Consider the following 17,942-nt stretch of genomic DNA (forward strand, 5'->3'; position numbering starts at 1 on the left):
TCTTAGGGCTCATTGTTCCAAGGGCGCGCCCAATTAGCGCGCAGCGTTAGCGGGAGAGCGGAAGACCCCGCCTCCTCGCGGCTCTAGGGCCGGCGCGGTGACGTGCGCGTGCGCGCACTGGAGGGAAAAGGCGGAAGCGGAAGTCGGGGGGCGCGCCAGCTCGTAGCAGGGGAGCGCCCGCTTCGTCGGGTCTGGGCTGGAGGTCGCCATGGGGCGAGGCAGCGGCACCTTCGAGCGTCTCCTAGGTAACGCGTCCCCACCCGACGGCCCGGCCTTGGTCAGCCCGCAGCCTCCGCCCGGCGCTGAGTCAGCGCGGCCCTGAGGGCCCGAGGGGCGCGGACCCGTCGCCCTGCCCGCCTCTCCCCGGCCCGCTGTCCCCCCGGGCGCGGAGCCGCAGATCCTGGACCCTCGGCGCGGCCGTGGGGTCGGCGTCCGTCGGGCGTTGGCGAACTGGGCGCTGTGAGGGTCCGCGCAGGGCGCAAGGGGCGCTCGGCGTCCTCGCTCTTACGCGGGCCTGGGCATTCGGCCGATTTCCCGTTGACCGACGAGCACCCGGCCGAGTGGGCCACAAGGCCTGAGTCATGAAAGCGGGTGACTCAGTCAGATGTTAGGCTGGCACTTGGGCTTCTGACCCAAAACATTGGGCCTCGAAGGGTGGAGCCGGCAGTGTCCTCTCTGGGACCTTAGAGCTCTCTTGGGGGCTGCGGGTCCCGGACCCACCCTTTGTTCCCACATTGGCTTCGGGAAGTGCCTAATGGTTTAGGAAGGCGTTTTCTCACGTTTTTGGAGGTGAAAGCTGATGCTGTCTGAGCCTCCTGGAATTGACACGTTTTGGGAGGGAAACGAATGTTGATGTGCACGTGCCCAGCAGCCCCGTAGGGAAAATGCGTCTTCTGTTTGGGGGTAGGCGCTTGGGTGGTCGAATGGGCTGCCCCAAGCTTGCCTTTTTGTTAAGTATAGTTTTCAAGGAGACTTCAAATGAGACACTTTCCTTGCCAAGGGAACCAGCAAGCAGACTGAGTATCTCAGCCACACAGGTAGTTCAGTGCTTCAGGGATGAATCCAGAGGTTAACTACTGAATCAGTATAGAAAGTGGACGTGGCTTGGCTTGTTAGATCGTTTCTGTATCCGGGAAAGGCGATGTGGGCAGAGCTGGAGCTGCTCCCCAGAGGGGCCAGTTGTTGGAGACAGCAGTGATGTGGTATGATGACAGGTATGCTGGCGAGTCCTCCTTGGAGCCCCGTTCTGCCCTTATTCCCAAAGCACTTGGCTTGGAGCGAGGGGCCTGGAGTCTACACTGCAGGCCTCTCTAGCCCTTGCCCAAGCTAAGATCCCATTGAAACCGGGAGCATCTGGGCGAACAGGGACTCCAAGGGACGGGTGATAGGGTTCTTTGTTGAGAAGCAGCCGAGCCTGATGTTTAAGAGTGAATCAGCCTCTGTCTTTGGTGAGCTGTGTGACTCACGGCAGTGCCCTTGCCTCTCTGCTGAGTGTCTTTACCTTGCTCGAGGGTTGTGGGAGGGCTTGGACCAGCACCTGGTGTGCTCTTATGCTGTTTGCTGCTTCCCTGGGGAGGATGGCACTTCCCTGTCCATCAGCACGCTCAGGAGGATTCTGTCATGGTTTTTCATTTGGTCCAAATGTCTAAAGGGGAAGGAGAGAGTCCCCCCCCGCTGCTGCCAAGCTGGGGTGCTGCACGGGGCATCCAGCAGGATGACCCTCCCTTTCATGGCATTTTCTCTCTCAGACAAGGCGACCAGCCAGCTCCTGTTGGAGACAGATTGGGAGTCCATTCTGCAGATCTGCGACCTGATCCGCCAAGGGGACACGCAGTGAGTTAGCGGGGCCTGTGCCCTGACGCGGAGGAGCGGCCGTGCACTAAGCTGGGCTCGCTTGGTGCCCGTTGGTTCTCCACTACGTAGCTGACCATGTTAGGCTCTTATGTGGAGAACTGCATGGTCTACATGCTAGGATTTTTTGACATCTTGGACAATTAAGGGGTTTTCTCTGTACAGCTTGCAGATACCTGGTTATGTTTGTATTTGCTTCGGGGTTCTCAAAGACTAAAATGGCAGACAGACTTTTTTTTTTATAAGACAGGGCCTTGCTTTGTCACCCAGGCTGAAGTGCAGTGGCGTGATCTCAGCTCACTGCAGCCCCTGCCTCCCAAGCTCAAACCATCCTCCCACCTCAACCTCCCGAGTAGCTGGGACTACAGGCATTCACCATCACGCCTGGCTAATTTTTTGTATTTTGGTAGAGATGGGTTTTTGCCATAATGCACAGGCTGGTCTCAGACTCCTGGGCTCAAGCAATCCTCCTGCCTTGGCCTCCCAAAGCACTGGGATTACAGGCGTGAGCCACTGTACCTGGTAGCAGATGAACTTTTCTCATCTTAGTTGCTGAGACTATTTTTTTCTCGTTTCTCTCTGCTTTTAATGTCGTTTCCTTTTCAGAGCAAAATATGCTGTGAATTCCATCAAGAAGAAAGTCAACGACAAGAACCCACACGTCGCCTTGTATGCCCTGGAGGTAAGTAGACCCCCGGGCCTCAGTGGCCCCCAGGGTCCCCACCCCCCATTAGTCACGACAGCACGAGAAGAGTTTGTCCTGTGGCCTTGTCCACCTCCCTGGGCATACATCAAGCAGGAGCGTTTCCACTCAGCCTTGAGTGCCCGTGTGAACAGTGCCACCTAGGAGGGGGCCACGCTCCACTCAGCCTTGAGTGCCCGTGTGAACAGTGCCACCTAGGAGGGGGTCATGCTCCACTCAGCCTTGAGTGCCCGTGTGAACAGTGCCACCTAGGAGGGGGCCACGCTGAGGGAGAGACAGATGGGGAGGGAGTGGGCACCACTTCTTTAGCCGGTCCTGCGTGAGTAAACACCAGAAGGCGGATCTCGTTGCTGTGCTTGGCAGTGAGACTTGGCGTCACAGGGAGCTTGCTGTGCAGGCTGCTGAGTCTCAGATGTGGGTTCCCCACTGGCCTGATGGGCCTGTTGAAGGGCTCTGCTGTCCCACAGGGAGGTGGGTCTGTCTGGGAGGAGGAGGGGCCCTGCCCTGACAACTGGCCCAACCCTTCCCTTCCTGGGCGTCTGCAGGTCATGGAGTCTGTGGTAAAGAACTGTGGCCAGACAGTTCATGACGAGGTGGCCAACAAGCAGACCATGGAGGAGCTGAAGGACCTGCTGAAGGTGGGTGAGATGGGGGCACGCGGGTGGCCACCCAGGCTGGCACCTTTGCTTCTCTGGGTGTTTACTGGGCACTGATGACAGAACAGCACCAGGTGTGGCGGAAAATGTGCAGGTGGAGATCCGTGGTCCCTGCATTGCACAAGGTCGCACTCATGAGTCGGAGAGACAGGGCCGTGAGCCCCAATCCGGGGAGGCCAGGGTTTAGCAGGAGCCGGCTTGGGGTGCTGTGTCTGGAGGACCAAGGTGACAGCGACCCTGGGGCCTGGGGGAAGCTTCCGGAAGGCAGGGCTTGGGCACCTGCTGTCTTAGGGAAGGTGAGTAGATGCCACTGGGTGGGCAGGGCAGGTGGGGGCTGTCGTGTGTGAGAGTGGCTGTGGTCCGTGGCCACATCCCACTGGCAGGGGCCTGGGAGGGCTCCGAGTGGGGTCTTGTGAGATCCGATGTGTCTGGCGGGGGATAAGAGCTGTTTTGGAGAGCAAGGGCTTCATGCTTTCCTGGGCAGAGGAGGAAAAGCTCTCCAGATCCCCAGGAGATTGTGCCAGGGACACCTGCAGGGATTGTGCTGGGGACACCTGCAGGGACTGTGATGTGGACTGTGATGCAGCGGGGATGCTGCTGCGGGTGTCAAGGAGAAAGGGTATCCCATGTGGTCAGGCTGCTCCCCTTTTGTCCCGACCTGTGGGCCAGACCTGGGTCTCATAGGAGACTCCCTGGACCCACACCCTGGACCCGCACAGCTGAGAACCTGCCCGGGGATCCCAGTGGACAGCCAGGCCTCTCAAAGGCCCTCACTGGCCACCTTGGCTGGCTTCCTGTCCCGTCCTGTCCTGGCTGAGAGGCGGAAGGTGCCAGAGTCTGGCCTTGCCCGACCCTGGTGCACCCGAGCTCCTTCAGTCAGGCTGCAGATCCTGAGCCAGTTCGCTACTCTGGGGTGGGGCAGGGCTGTGAAGGGAAGGTGCCGCTGAGGATGCAGAGGGGTTCTGGAAAGGAGCTTAGGTCGTGGTGCAAGTGCCCTGGAGCCTGCTTGCAGCAGCCTCTGACCGCACGCCGTCCTGCGTGTCACACCGGGACAGCGTCCCTGAGAGGACCCTAAATGCGAGGCCAGGCTGCACTCTAACCTGGGGGAAAGGATGGCTGCAGGGGGTTTGGAGCCAGCTCTGAATTTGGAGGCATTGCTGGAGCGGCTGCCCCCCAGCGTCTCCCTGGCTGTGACTGGAAGGAGGGGCGTAGTTGGAGCCCCGCAGCGCCCCTGTGTTCTCAGCCCCAACACCATGCTGCCACCATCAGGCTTGCCGGGCACTGCCTGTTGGAGGCTGACGGGAACCGGGGATCCTGGGGTGGGCAGGTCCCGTGGGGAAAGGGAGAGACAAATGGTCAGGGGACAGAGATGCGGCGTTGTTTGGCTCCAGCAAGTAGAGGCAGGCATGAGGTTTGAACTCAGGGTCTGGGAACAGGTTGGTGCACGGCCCCCACGCCCCACTCAGGGGGCCCTCCATGGCCTCTGTGTCAGCCCCATCTGCTCAGAGGCTGAGGTCTGCCAGCTGCTTCCTCACACCGAGGCCTCTGGCGCCTGGAGTCTCCTGAGACCCTCGCCCCCTCCTCCCTGCCTGCAGAGACAAGTGGAGGTAAACGTCCGTAACAAGATCCTGTACCTGATCCAGGCCTGGGCGCATGCCTTCCGGAACGAGCCCAAGTACAAGGTGGTCCAGGACACCTACCAGATCATGAAAGTGGAGGGTGAGTCAGGACCGAGGTTGGGACCAGGTCGAGGCTTGGAACTGCTGGACGGTCAGGCCCAACGGGCACAGTGGCGAGGGGCCTGGGAAGATGGGCTGTTCCCTGTGTTGGGAGAGAGGAAGGCGGTGGCCTGGAGCCAGGGAAGACCGTGCGTGTGAGGGCGGGTTCAGACCGGCTCCTGCCTTTCTGGACCCACGGCCCACGGGCAGGGGCAGGCAGTGATGGCAGACAACACACAGGTGAAAAGGCAGCAGACAGCCTGTTTCAGAGTGGCAGGACTCCTGGGGGCCGGGTTGGGCTGTGCAGTCAGGGAAGGCTTCTGGAGGAGCTGTCCCGAGTGTCGAGGCTGGAACAGAAGCCAGAGCCTGCGTGAGCAGGCAGGCAGCACCCATGGACAGACACTCAGGGTTGAGGCCCCAGGGCAGAAAGGTGGCCAGCGTGCCCAGAGGAGAGTGCGGCCAGGCCTGCGCGCCGAGGGTCTCCGGGCTGTGGGCTGGAGTTCGGCGTTGCTTTCAGCACAGCAGGAGGCCTCTGGTGGGTTTTCGTCTAGGCTGTGGCAGCCAAGGTGTGTTTCTTAAGGGTCCCTCCCGGCCATTGTGGCCGTGGAGAACTAGGGGATTGTCTAGAGAGAGGTGGGGGCTTCGGGATGCATTTGGAGGTCTTGGCTGGTGCTCAGGGCCCACTCAGTGAGAGAGAGGTGGGCATGGCTGCTGCCATCTGCGCGGGTCCTGTGTGGCCCTGAGCTCTGCTGAAGACGCGGCTGAGAGCGTGGGGAACGGGGCATCCCCGCTGCAGGAGCTGACGCTTGCCCTGTGGCTGAGAGCGTGGGGAACGGGGCAGGCTCCAGGGGTGGGGCGTCCCCGCTGCAGGAGCTGACGCTTGCCCTGAGGCTGAGAGCGTGGGGAACGGGGCATCCCTGCTGCAGGAGTGGACGCTTTGCCCTGTGGCTGCAGGGTGGACAGGACCAGTGTGGAGAACGCAAGGGGGCGCTGCACGAGCTGCCTCGGACTCTCAGCTTCGGGGTGGTGGACGCTGGTGGTCTGTGCTCCTGTCTCCTTCCTGGGGTGGGAGCTTTCCTGGATTTTTTCTGGGGTCTCGTCTCAAGAATAGCTCGAGGTCTTGTCCTCAGGAACAGTGGGAGCCCTGGCCAGAGAGCAGAGGGTGAGGGAGCCACTCAGCAGGCGGGGCCACGCAGGGAACTCATGCCCTGACGGGGTGGGAGCGCTGTCTCAGGAAGAGGGCAGCAGGGCCTGGCTCTTGTCTGCTGCCACAGTGAGGACAGAGGCCCCATGGGGACACCAACCTTGGGGGCAGGAGGCTGTCTCGGTGCCCCCAGACACCTTCACTTGGGTGCACGGTCACTGCTGCGTTGCAGCTGCCAAGAGTGAGGAAGGGGCTCCCGGAGCTCTTGCAGGCCAGGTGGGAGCGGGCAGTGACTATGGCTTCATCTCTCCAGGACACGTCTTTCCGGAATTCAAAGAGAGTGATGCCATGTTTGCTGCCGAGAGAGTGAGTGTGGGCGGCCGCCAGGGGTCCTGGAGTCGGGCTGCTCAGGAAGCGTGAAGGGGAGTGCTGGGAGCCCGGCTTGCTTGAGGGTTGGTGGCTGAGCTCTCGTCTGTCTGGGACCTGAGGATGCCTGTGTGTCCTGGGCGGAGGCATAGCAGCTGTCTCTGCAGGGCGAGGTGGAGACGCGACTCGAGGGCCTTTAGAGTGGCTAGGGGGCTCGGGAAAGGAAAACAAGCACCTTTGATGAGGAAGGAAGTCCCTTCCTCAGGCCTCGGCAGCTTCACCCCAGCCCACGCCGCTGGGAAGGGCCGCCCGGGGTATTGCTCTCGCTCGTGCTGGGGTCCTCTCTGGGTCTGTTGCCTTCTGTGGGGCGGGGGAGGCTCTGTGCCTCTGGGGCTGGTGGGGCGGGAAGCGTGTGGTCCTGACTGCTGCCCCTCCTCAGGCCCCGGACTGGGTGGACGCTGAGGAATGCCACCGCTGCAGGGTGCAGTTCGGGGTGATGACCCGTAAGGTGAGTTCCCACCTGGGGAGCTCTGTCTACAGCCCCGGCCGGACACCAGGTCCCCTGCCGTGCACAAGGCCACCGTCCCTGCTGGGCCTTTCCTTCCTGGTGGGTGGTTCAGGAGGTGAGTGCAGCTGGCAGCGGGTGGCAGTGTGGCGTCAGGAGGGGGACAGTGAGGGCCCACATAAGGGCCTGATGCCGCTGCCTGGGCCGGGCCCAGCCTCACTCTGGAATTATAATGTCGTAAACCGAGGCCTACAGGCCTTTCTACAGTCACTCTGCTGCTTGCCAGGGCCGTGTGGCCCCCTTCTTTTTGTGGCTTAGCCCATCTGGATTCTGACCCCTCGAGCCATCTTCACACCAATGCCCCCTCCAGGCTGGCAACCGGGAATGCTTGGGGTTTGGGGTGTCAGCAGCTTCCAGCACCCACTGCACTCACAAAAGCTCTTGTTTTATCAGGAGAATTGATGTATATTTTTTCTTTGCCTTTATTTTTAACTTACCTTATTTTCCCCAAAACGGTGGCTGGCATTGAGACTCCTGGGAGCATGTCCAGGTTCCCCAGCCTTAGTGTCTTCCCAGGCACTTGTTCTGCTTGTCTCTTGCCTTCCCCCACCTGTGAGGCCCAACTTCGGCGTTGTACGGGGTGGTTCTGGGCCGGGTGGCACATCAGGGTCCTCCAGTGCCTGTGACCAGGCCTGTCCGCCCCACCTTACAGCACCACTGCCGGGCGTGTGGGCAGATCTTCTGCGGAAAGTGTTCTTCCAAGTACTCCACCATCCCCAAGTTCGGCATCGAGAAGGAGGTGCGCGTGTGCGAGCCCTGCTATGAGCAGCTGAACAGGTGAGTCCCCGCCCCCTGCTTGGGCTGCAGGTGGGGCAGGCTCTCCAGGCTGGGTTTTCTGTCCCTCTTGGCCATGGTGCCCGAGGCCTGCAGACCCCAGGGGGCCCTCACAGCACAGCAGCTAGAAGGTCAAGGGAAACCCAGGGTGGCCGCATGCCCTCGGACCCTGCCCCACACTAGGGCAGGTGGGTGTGCGAGACTGGGTGCTGCGGCTCCAGGGACCGAGGCTGTCCTGACAGACCTGTTGCTTGGGTTCAGGTTTGGGTTCATTTGCATTTCAACTTTCAGAATAAAACTTAGAGAAAAGTTGCAAGGAGTAGCACAGAGAAGCTGCGAGGCCGCGGCCAGTGCCTCAGCGGTGGGTGTTTTGTCGCAGAGTTTACTCTGCCTCTCCTCTTCTGCGCGTGCGCGTGTTCACACAGGTTTTATCCCGAATTTACATGAGTGCAGATGTCATGCCCCTTGGCACTCAGATCTTCGCCTGTGATCTCTGAGAGGGACAGTGCTCTCGTGGCCACAGCGGTCGCTCAGGACTGTGCTGCCACCCAATGCTGGCTTCTGCTCTGTGGTCCACGTTCCATTTCTGCCGTGGTCCCAGCAGTGTTGCTGTGGGTCTGGCCTGGGTCGCACGTGTTTTGTATGCGGGCTGTGCTCCCTCCTCGGTTCCCTTTTCCTGGAACGTGTCGCTGCCTCCCTGTCTCGCTCCGTGGACATTTCTGGGAGGTCAGGCCATGGCCACCTGGCCCTCTGTTCAGGGCTGAGGCTTCCACCCGCTTAGGTTCGGGAATCCCAGGAGTGAGGCCGTGCCCTCTTCAGGGTGTCCCATCCAAGCCATCCATGTCCGGTGATGGGCTGCCCGGAAAGTTCCTTTTCCTTCTTGTAACTGAGAAGAACTTGCCTTGAGCCACGTCAGTGTCGTGTCCGTCGCAGCCACTGCCCACATGCGTGAGTCTGCTGTGACCCAGCGGCTCCACGGCAGGGTATCCCAACGCCATTCCTGCCTTCACACACACTTGCTGGCGTTTCCCTATCCCGGTGGCTGTGCAGGTCTGCTTCGGTGTGGACTTTTCTTTTAGAAAAGAGCCCCAGGTCAGCTGAGCATGGTGGCTCATGCCTGTAATCCCAGCACTTTGGGAGGCTGAGGCGGGCAGATCACGAGGCCAAGAGATCAAGACCATCCTGGCCAACATGGTGAAATCCCGTCTCTACTTAAAATATAAAAATTAGCAGGCATGGCGGCAGGTGCCTGTAGTCCCAGCTACTCGGGAGACTGAGGCAGGAAAATCGCTTGAACCTGGGAGGCAGAGATTGCAGTGAGCCAAGATAGCACCACTGCACTCCAGCCTGGGCAACAGAGCAAGACTCTATCTCAAATAAAAAAAAAAAAAAAGAAAAGAGCCCTAGGTCAAAGGTCAGCGTGCATGGTTTGAAATTGCGACCATGCTGTGAGCCTGCGGCCCCTGGACTGCCTGGGGAGCCCTGGAAGAGCTTACTGGGCGTGACAGTCACTGCCCTGTCTGCCCCTTCTTGGATGGGGCCCGTCCCACAGTGGCGGTGCTGTGTTTGGTTTCCCGAGTGCCGTAGGAAGGTCTTCGCAGGCCGGGCTGGTGTCCTGAATGCCCATTTGCAGGAGAGGAACTGGGGCTTACCCTGAGGGACTCACCTGAACCCTTGTGGCTGGTGTGATGCCCTTGAGTCCTGCCCTGCTCTGCTCTGGAGTGTGGCCATTGGGACACCTGTGGCTGTGGAACCACTGTCCTCACTCTGTGGGGACACTTAGAGGAGCCCGCAGAGGTGTGGTTGAGAGCTTTGGCGGGGGCAGGGCGGTGTCAGCGCATGGTGACCTGCAGCATTCCTTGTGCCCACAGGAAAGCGGAAGGAAAGGCCACTTCCACCACTGAGCTGCCCCCCGAGTACCTGACCAGCCCCCTGTCTCAGCAGTCCCAGGTACTCAGCCCGCTCCGTCCCGTGGGCACCTCTTCCCCGGGGCCCCCCCTCACCCTCCCCGCTTGTCCTCAGCTGCCCCCCAAGAGGGATGAGACGGCCCTGCAGGAGGAGGAGGAGCTGCAGCTGGCCCTGGCGCTGTCACAGTCAGAGGCGGAGGAGAAGGAGAGGCTGGTAAGCCGGGTGGGGCGGGGGGGCCTCAGGAGGGGCCCAGCTCCCCTGGAGGTGCTGCGGTGGGGCCAGAGGGGCGTCACGTGCACCCAAGTGACGCCCCTTCTGATTCTGTCTCAGAGACAGAAGTCCACGTACACTTCGTACCCCAAGGCGGAGCCCACGCCCTCGGCCTCCTCAGCTCCCCCCGCCAGCAGCCTATACTCTTCACCTGTGGTGAGCGGCCCTCGGGCTGGAGCTGCCTCTCCTGGAAGGCAGTAGGGTTGTTGGGGGACGCGGGTCCCCGAGCTGATTTAGTCAGGTTGGTGGGGGATGCGGGTCCCCAGGCTTCCCAGAGAGGACAGCCCCAGCACACGGGCGGACATCAGGGCAGAGCCCCACAGCTCCAGGCCCCCGTTCCTCCTGGTCCCTGGTTCAGTCCTTGGGACTAAAGACATGGGACAGACTGTGGGGAGGCGCCTTGCTGGTGAGACCCCGTCTCTTCCACACCCCTCCTGCCCCACAAGAACTGAAGAACTTGCTTTCTGGGGCATCCACGTCACCTCTCCCTGGCCTCAGCCCCGCTCTCAGTAGAGGGTGAAGAGGCAGCCTGTTTTGCAGGAGGTTGGATCAGGGACAGCAGATTGAGAAAGTGATTTTGTAGGTTCTGTGGAGTGGCCAGGCCGCTGCAGGCCAGGAGCTCAGAACAGCCCTGCCCCAGTGAGCCACCCCTTCCCTTCTTCCCCTCCTTCCGGGCTGTCGGCTAGGGCCCCACACGCTGGACCGTGGGGGCTGTCCAGTGTCCACCTTGAGGCCCCAGGGCTGGCCCGGTGCCACCCTGTTCCTCCCATAGCAAGGTTAGGAGCCTCATAGGACGGCAGTGCTGCCAGCCTCTGTGGAGTTCTAAGCATCTGGAAGAGGAGAAAAGATGGCTGCTCAGATGCCAGGAAACAGAGGAGGGCACGGAGGGAGGGCCCAGGCTGCGGCTCTGGTCTCCAGGATCTGCCACACTGGGGCCATCCCTGTCCCTGCCAAAGCAACGGGCTCTGTCACCAGTGAGACTCAGATGCCCCTTTCTCCCCAGAACTCGTCGGCACCTCTGGCTGAGGACATCGACCCTGAGGTAAGGCCCAGCATGGGATGCGTCCTCTCACGGTTTCTGGCCTTGGGAGTGACCCCCTCATTGCCTGCAGCTCGCACGGTATCTCAACCGGAACTACTGGGAGAAGAAGCAGGAGGAGGCTCGCAAGAGCCCCACACCGTCTGCGCCCGTGCCCCTGACAGAGCCGGCTGCACAGCCTGGGGAGGGGCACGCAGCCCCCACCAATGTGGTGGAGGTGAGGGGGCCACTCCCGGCATTCCTAGTGGCAGGGTCCCTTGGAAGGGGTGGATGCGGGACAGGTTGGAGGCCCCACTCATTCTCTCTCTTCCAGAACCCTCTCCCGGAGACAGACTCTCAGCCCATTCCTCCCTCTGGTGGCCCCTTTAGTGAGGTAAGCTGCGGCTCCCTCCACGGGCCAGGGCAAAACATGGCCTCCTGGCCCACAGCGCCAGGCACATGGCACAGGTGCCTGCCCTAACCAGAGGGCCGTGCCAGAGCAAGGGGTCTGCCCCAGCCTGGCCCCGGCCTGCCCTGCCCTTTGTGGTCTCTCCCAATGGAAACTACAGCAGGCTGTGGTCCAGAGCTCGGGCCACTCTCTGTGGACCTAACATGGACCTGAATATTCCAGAGCAGCCTAGAACCATCAGATGAGTCCTTGGCGTTGCCTGGGGCTTCTGGGCTGGTTGGCTGTCAGAGCACAGGTCCCTGGAGAGGGAGTAGGCAGTGGGACCCTGAGCCAGCTCTGTCCTGACCAGGGCTTGCTGCTGGACAAGGACCCCGCCTCCGGGGCCTCGCCTTCCTCGGCTGTAGAAGGGGCTGCTTGCGTAAGGTGCAGACGGACTCTGCTCCAGGCTTGAGTATAGCCGGGAGCCTCCATCCCAGGCCCCACCAGGGAGGCTGGCTGGGGCCTGGCCGCACTCATCCAGAACCCTGCTCTGCCTGCAGCCACAGTTCCACAATGGCGAGTCCGAGGAGAGCCACGAGCAGTTCCTGAAGGCGCTGCAGAACGCCGTCACCACCTTCGTGAACCGCATGAAGAGTAACCACATGCGGGGCCGCAGCATCACCAACGACTCGGCCGTGCTCTCGCTCTTCCAGTCCATCAACGGCATGCACCCGCAGCTGCTGGAACTGCTCAACCAGCTGGACGAGCGCAGGCGTAGGTGCCCACGCCACGGGGCCTCGGCTCAGGGGCAGCCCGGTGTTGTGAGCGCCGTCCTGAGCCAGGGCCTCCCCTGAAGGTGCTGGGCTCTTGTGAGTCCTTCATTGGGGCCGTGGCTTCCTCCAGAGGGTCTCAACGGGAGGTGGTCTCAGTGATGACCATGCCCTGCCCTGCCCAGGACCCTCTGCCTGCCTCCCCCAGAGCCCAGCGCCTTCAGAGCCCTCTGCAGAAGGTTTGGCACAGGGCGGCCCATCTGTGTGTCCGTTCCACCCAGGAGCTTCTCGGCACTGTGCCGGAGTGGTCAGGGTTGCTCTGTCATCTGCCCACAGTGTACTATGAGGGGCTGCAGGACAAGCTGGCACAGATCCGCGATGCCCGGGGGGCGCTGAGTGCCCTGCGCGAAGAGCACCGGGAGAAGCTTCGCCGAGCAGCCGAGGAGGCAGAGCGCCAGCGCCAGATCCAGCTGGCCCAGAAGCTGGAGATAATGCGGCAGAAGAAGCAGGTGCAGTGGCTGCCCAGCCATGGGCCGGGGCGGGCTGGGGGACCCCGCAGCATAACCACCACCTTTTTGCCGCACAGGAGTACCTGGAGGTGCAGAGGCAGCTGGCCATCCAGCGCCTGCAGGAGCAGGAGAAGGAGCGGCAGCTGCGGCTGGAGCAGCAGAAGCAGACGGTCCAGATGCGCGCGCAGATGCCCGCCTTCCCCCTGCCCTACGCCCAGGCATGTGCCGTCTTCCCGCCACCCAGAGGCTCGTGGGCTGAGGACCAGCTCTCACCACCATCTCCTTCGTCCCCAGCTCCAGGCCATGCCTGCGGCCGGAGGCGTGCTCTACCAGCCCTCGGGACCAGCCAGCTTCCCCAGCACCTTCAGCCCCGCCGGCTCAGTGGAGGGCTCCCCCATGCACAGCGTGTACATGAGCCAGCCGGCCCCTGCTGCTGGCCCCTACCCCAGCATGCCCGGCACCGCTGCTGGTAAGGATGGTTCGGGGCAGAGACCATGCTTTTCTTCCCTCGTCTTTATTTTAGCCGAATTTACAGAAAAGCAGTAAGAATGGTGCGAAGGTTTTCCCAATTGCTCCGATGTGAATGTTGTCCCTGCTTTTTCCTGTTTCCATGCAAACGTGCTCACACAGGCTTTCCTGCTGGAGCCGTGTTTCAATCCGTGCGTGGCAGGTACTGCCCTCTCCCCTGAATGCGACAGCGAGCATTTCCTGAAACCAGCAGGCGCTGGGCTGCTGATCCTCGTCTGTAGCAGGCTCAGCCCTCATGGACTGTCCCAGTGGTGTCCTGTAAACAGCACGCCCCCTGCTGCGTGGCATTTGCCCCCCACCCCACCACCTTTAATCTAGAGTGTTCTCCAGTCAGCCTTTGTGTTTTGTGACATCGACTGTCCCGAGAGCACTGGCCTGTCGTTCGGCAGACCGTCGTCCTCAGCTTAGGTTTGTCTGGTGTTTCCACGTGGTGACCGTAAGGCTGTGCTTTTCCTCAGAGTGGCAGCGGAGGTGACGTGCATCCTGTCAGTCCCATTGCGGGCCATTCGGCTGAGACGGGGTCTGCCAGGGGTTTTCACTGTGAAGTGACTGTTTTGCCGTTTATCAGATGTCCCTTGGGGGAGGCTTTCCAAATACCCTGGGACTCCTCAAGGTCTAGCATTTTTTGCTAATGTTGCTTGTGTTTATTACGGTGTTTGCCAAATAGCACCTTCTAATTCCGCTGTTGTTTTTCCACTGGTGGGAGGTGCTCTCCCCGCTCTCCTACTTATCGTCAGTCACGGCGGCGTGGGGACGTGTTCATTTTTTCTTTCAAAGGTGACACTCCTCTGTCATCACTCTTTATTCTTAGAGTCTTGCTGTCACCCAGGCTGGAGTGCAGTGCCATGATCATGGTTCACTGCAGCCTCGACTTCCTGGGCTCAGGCAATCCTCCCACCTCAGCCCCTCGAGTAGCTGGGACTACAGGATTGCACCACCATGCCTGGCTAATTAAAAAAAAAAAAAAAAAAAAAAAGGCTGGGTGCGGTGGCTCACGCCTGTAGTCCCAGCACGTTGGGAGGCTGAGGCGGGTGGATCATGAGGTCAGGAGTTCAAGACCAGCCTGCCAGGATGGTGAAACCCTGTCTGTACTAAATATACAAACATTAGGTGGGCGTGGTGGCACGCGCCTGTAATCCCAGCTATTCGGGAGGCAGAGGCAGAGAATGAATTGAACCCAGGAAGTGGAGGTTGCAGTGAGCCGAGATTGCGCCACCGCACTCCAGCCTGAGCAACAGAGTAAAACTCCATCTCAAAAAAAATGTAGAAATGAGGTCTTTCTGTGTTGCCCAAGCTGACCTCAAACTCCTGACCTCGAGTGATCTGCCCTTCTTGGCCTCTCAAAGTGCTGGGATTACAGGCGTGAGCCACCGCACCCGGCCCCATTACTTTGATGCTCAAAGTTTCCCAGGTGTGGCCATGGGAGGCGTCAGTGGCTTCTCTGTTGCATAGGGCCATCGGTTTGGGATGCTCCTGAGTTTCTGTTGCTAGATACTCTGTGCTTGTCTTGTACGTTCTCAACCCTGGAAGCAACCATTTCTCCAAGGAGCCCTTGTTTCCTTTAGTGGAGGGTGGTCTGGATCTTGGTTAGAAGCCAAAATCGAGATTCTGGGTGTGCTCACAGCTCTAGGTTGTTAGCAGACAGAGCTGGAAGTGTGTATATGAATACAAGTGGACAGTTGTGGGTGTGTCTGTGTATGTGAGAATACATGCGTCTTTGTATATGATAAAAACCATGAGTGCTGCCAGGTGCGGTGGCTCACGTCTGTAATCCCAACACTTTGGGAGGCCGAGGCGAGTGGCTCACCTGAGGTCAGGAGTTGGGAGACTGGCCTGGCCAACATGGTGAAACCCCCTGTCTACTAAAAATACAAAAATTAGCCTGGTGTGATGGTGCGTACCTGTAGTCCCAGCTACTTGGGCGGCTGAGGCAGGAGAATCACTGGAACCTGGAAGGCAGAGGTTGCAGTGTGCCAAGATCATGCCATTGCCCTCCAGCCTGGGTGACAAAGCGAGACTCCGTCTCAAAAAAAAAAAATCCATGAGGTAATTCCAGTACTTGCAATTTTAATCTAATAGCACAGTTTTCTTTTGCATTGTTTTTAATATACTTATTTGCTTAGCCCTAGAATACACAAAAAGTAGTTTGAAGAATGCTAACCTGGCCCACTGTGGAGGCGATGCTTCCTGACTGGAGTGGAGCATTTGTCTGTAGTTCGTCATCTGTAGCCTGAGGCCGTGGAGTCCAGATTCTGGGTTCAGAAGTTACTGGGATTCACTATCCCATCCCATTGGTCAGACCATGTCACTCATTTCAAATACAGTTTGGTTCATTTTTTCTGATTTCATTCTATTCTAGGATTCTCCTCCCATCCTTGTCGGTTTATCTTCTTTTCTTTTTCTTTTTTTTTTTTTTGAGATGAAGTCTCGCTCTGTCGCCCAGGCTGGAGTGCAATGGTGCGACCTCGGCTCACTGCAATCTCCGCCTCCCAGGTTCAAGCAATTCTCCTGCCTCAGCCTCTTGCGTAGCTGTGATTACAGGCACCTGCCACCATGCCCAGCTAGTTGTTGTATTTTTGTTAGAGACAGGGTTTTACTATGTTAGACAGCCTGGTCTCGAACTCCTGCCATCGTGATCCGCCTGCCTCAGCCTCCCAAAGTGCTGGGATTACAAGCGTGAGCCACCACGCCCCACCTATGTTCCTTTTTTTAGAAACGTGAAACCTGAACTTGGTTCCAAAAGTCACAACAAAAAGGAAAACTCCTCGCTAGGCGGTGGTTCACGCCTGTAATCCCAGCACTTTGGGAGGCCGAGGCAGGTGGGTCACCTGAGGTCAGGAGTTCAAAACCAGCCTGACCAACATGGTGAAACCCTGTCTCTCCTAAAAATACAAAAACTTAGCTGGGTGTGGTGGTGCACGCCTGTAATCCCAGCTGCTCGGGAGGCTGAGGCAGGAGAATTGCTTCAACCCAGGAGGCAGAGGTTGCAGTGAGCCAAGATGCCACTGCACTCCAGCCTGCACGACAGAGACTCTGTCTCAAAAAAAAAGTAAAACTCAAGAGTAGGGTGTCCCTTCCTCTCCTCCCCATTGCCCTGGCTGAACCGTCTCCCCTGTCTTGTTTGTCACAGATCCCAGCATGGTGAGTGCCTACATGTACCCAGCAGGGGCCACTGGGGCGCAGGCGGCCCCCCAGGCCCAGGCCGGACCCACCGCCAGCCCCGCTTACTCATCCTACCAGCCTACTCCCACAGCGGGCTACCAGGTATGCAGGAAGGCCGCTCCTCTCCTTCCAGGGCCAGCCCCAGCCCCAGCCCCTCCTCCCATGGCACTCATTCCCTCCGCAGAACGTGGCCTCCCAGGCCCCACAGAGCCTCCCGGCCATCTCTCAGCCTCCGCAGTCCAGCACCATGGGCTACATGGGGAGCCAGTCAGTCTCCATGGGCTACCAGCCTTACAACATGCAGGTACAGTGACCTCCAGGCTCTGCTGGGGGCCGGGGTGGGGGAGCAGTTGATGATGCTGAGGGTCCCTTGGTGAGGCTGGCGGGCACTGGGTGGACTCCACCCCTTCTGCTCCTCCCCCCTCCACTCTCTGGGTGTTCCCTGTGGTCACCTTTGGATTGTTGCAAGCCAGAAACACCCCCGCCTGCCTGGTCACAGGGCTACTCTCTCACATGTGGCATCTTCTCACAACAGAATCTCATGGCCACCCTCCCGAGCCAGGACGCGTCTCTGCCGCCCCAGCAGCCCTACATCGCGGGGCAGCAGCCCGTGTACCAGCAGGTGAGCCATTCCCAGGGCCTCACAGCAGCACCCACAGGGCACCCTCAGGCTTCATGGTTCAGCAGTGGGTCCCCTGGCCCCAGTGGGGATTGTCCCGTACGCCTGCTCACAGTGGGAGACGCATACCTTAGGCCCCTTCTCAGCAGACAGAACGAGGACACAAGTCTTAGGGCAGACACACGTGTCCGCAAGTGTAGACAGGAAAAACCGTGAATTTACTTGAAAGGCAAAGGCCGTGTGAGCTGCAATCAGTGGACATGGATTACAAGCACTTGTGGGTCTGTGGCTCTGCTGGGACAAAAGCCTTCCTCCCTGGGCTGGGGAAGGGAGGACCAGGGCCATGCCTGCTTTCCTCCTGCACAGATGGCACCCTCCGGTGGTCCCCCGCAGCAGCAGCCCCCCGTGGCCCAGCAGCCGCAGGCGCAGGGGCCGCCGGCACAGGGCAGCGAGGCCCAGCTCATTTCATTCGACTGACCCAGGCCATGCTCACGTCCAGAGTAACACTACAGTTCACCTGAAACGCCTCGTCTCTAACTGCCGTCATCCTGCCTCCCTGTCCTCTACTGCCGGTAGTGTCCCTTCTCTGCGAGCGAGGGGGGGGCCTTCACCCCAAGCCCGCCTCCCTTCTTGTCCTCAGCCTGCTGCAGTCCCTGAGTTGATCTCTGCTTTCTTTCCCCAGGGCTGGGCCATGGGGAGGGAAGGACCTTCTCCCAGGGGAAGCCCCCAGCCCTGTGGGTCATGGTCTGTGAGAGGTGGCAGGAATGGGGACCTTCACCCCCCGCGGAGCCTGTGCCCTCTGGCCCCACTGTGAGCTGGCTGTGGTGTCTGGGTGTGGCCTGGGGCTCCCTCTGCAGGGGCCTCTCTTGGCAGCCACAGCCAAGGGTGGAGGCTTCAGGTCTCCAGCTTCTCTGCTTCTCAGCTGTCATCTCCAGTGCCCCAGAATGGTACAGCGATAATAAAATGTATTTCAGAAAGCATCAGCGTTTTTTT

At 59.9% G+C, this 17,942-nt stretch overlaps 1 protein-coding gene across 6 annotated transcripts; it reads left to right on the forward strand.

Annotated features, from left to right (window-relative positions):
* The first annotated feature begins 67 nt into the window (after nt 1-67).
* On the forward strand, nt 68-17,929 carry HGS (hepatocyte growth factor-regulated tyrosine kinase substrate). Of its 6 annotated transcripts, none has more exons than XR_008515708.2 (23): nt 76-245; nt 1,749-1,833; nt 2,458-2,533; nt 3,100-3,192; nt 4,806-4,929; nt 6,386-6,438; nt 6,878-6,946; nt 7,656-7,780; nt 9,649-9,727; nt 9,800-9,898; nt 10,016-10,111; nt 10,959-10,997; nt 11,068-11,211; nt 11,308-11,367; nt 11,922-12,135; nt 12,468-12,640; nt 12,718-12,858; nt 12,935-13,109; nt 16,299-16,432; nt 16,515-16,634; nt 16,866-16,952; nt 17,316-17,521; nt 17,632-17,929. XR_008515708.2 is itself a non-coding variant. In XM_024234389.3 (22 exons), exons 1-22 carry the CDS (start codon nt 209-211, stop codon nt 17,424-17,426), a joined length of 2,334 nt encoding a protein of 777 aa, XP_024090157.1. In that variant the 5' UTR covers nt 68-208; the 3' UTR covers nt 17,427-17,929. The 6 variants fall into 6 exon arrangements, 4 of the variants coding, with proteins under 4 accessions (XP_024090157.1, XP_054393378.1, XP_054393377.1 ...); XR_008515709.2 differs by lacking the exon at nt 76-245 and adding an exon at nt 272-1,214; XM_024234389.3 differs by having other exon boundaries at nt 68-245; nt 17,316-17,929.
* Nucleotides 17,930-17,942: the final 13 nt, after the last annotated feature.

This window comes from Pongo abelii, chromosome 19 (genome assembly GCF_028885655.2).
Source record: "Pongo abelii isolate AG06213 chromosome 19, NHGRI_mPonAbe1-v2.0_pri, whole genome shotgun sequence".
Taxonomy (NCBI): Eukaryota; Metazoa; Chordata; class Mammalia; order Primates; family Hominidae; genus Pongo; species Pongo abelii.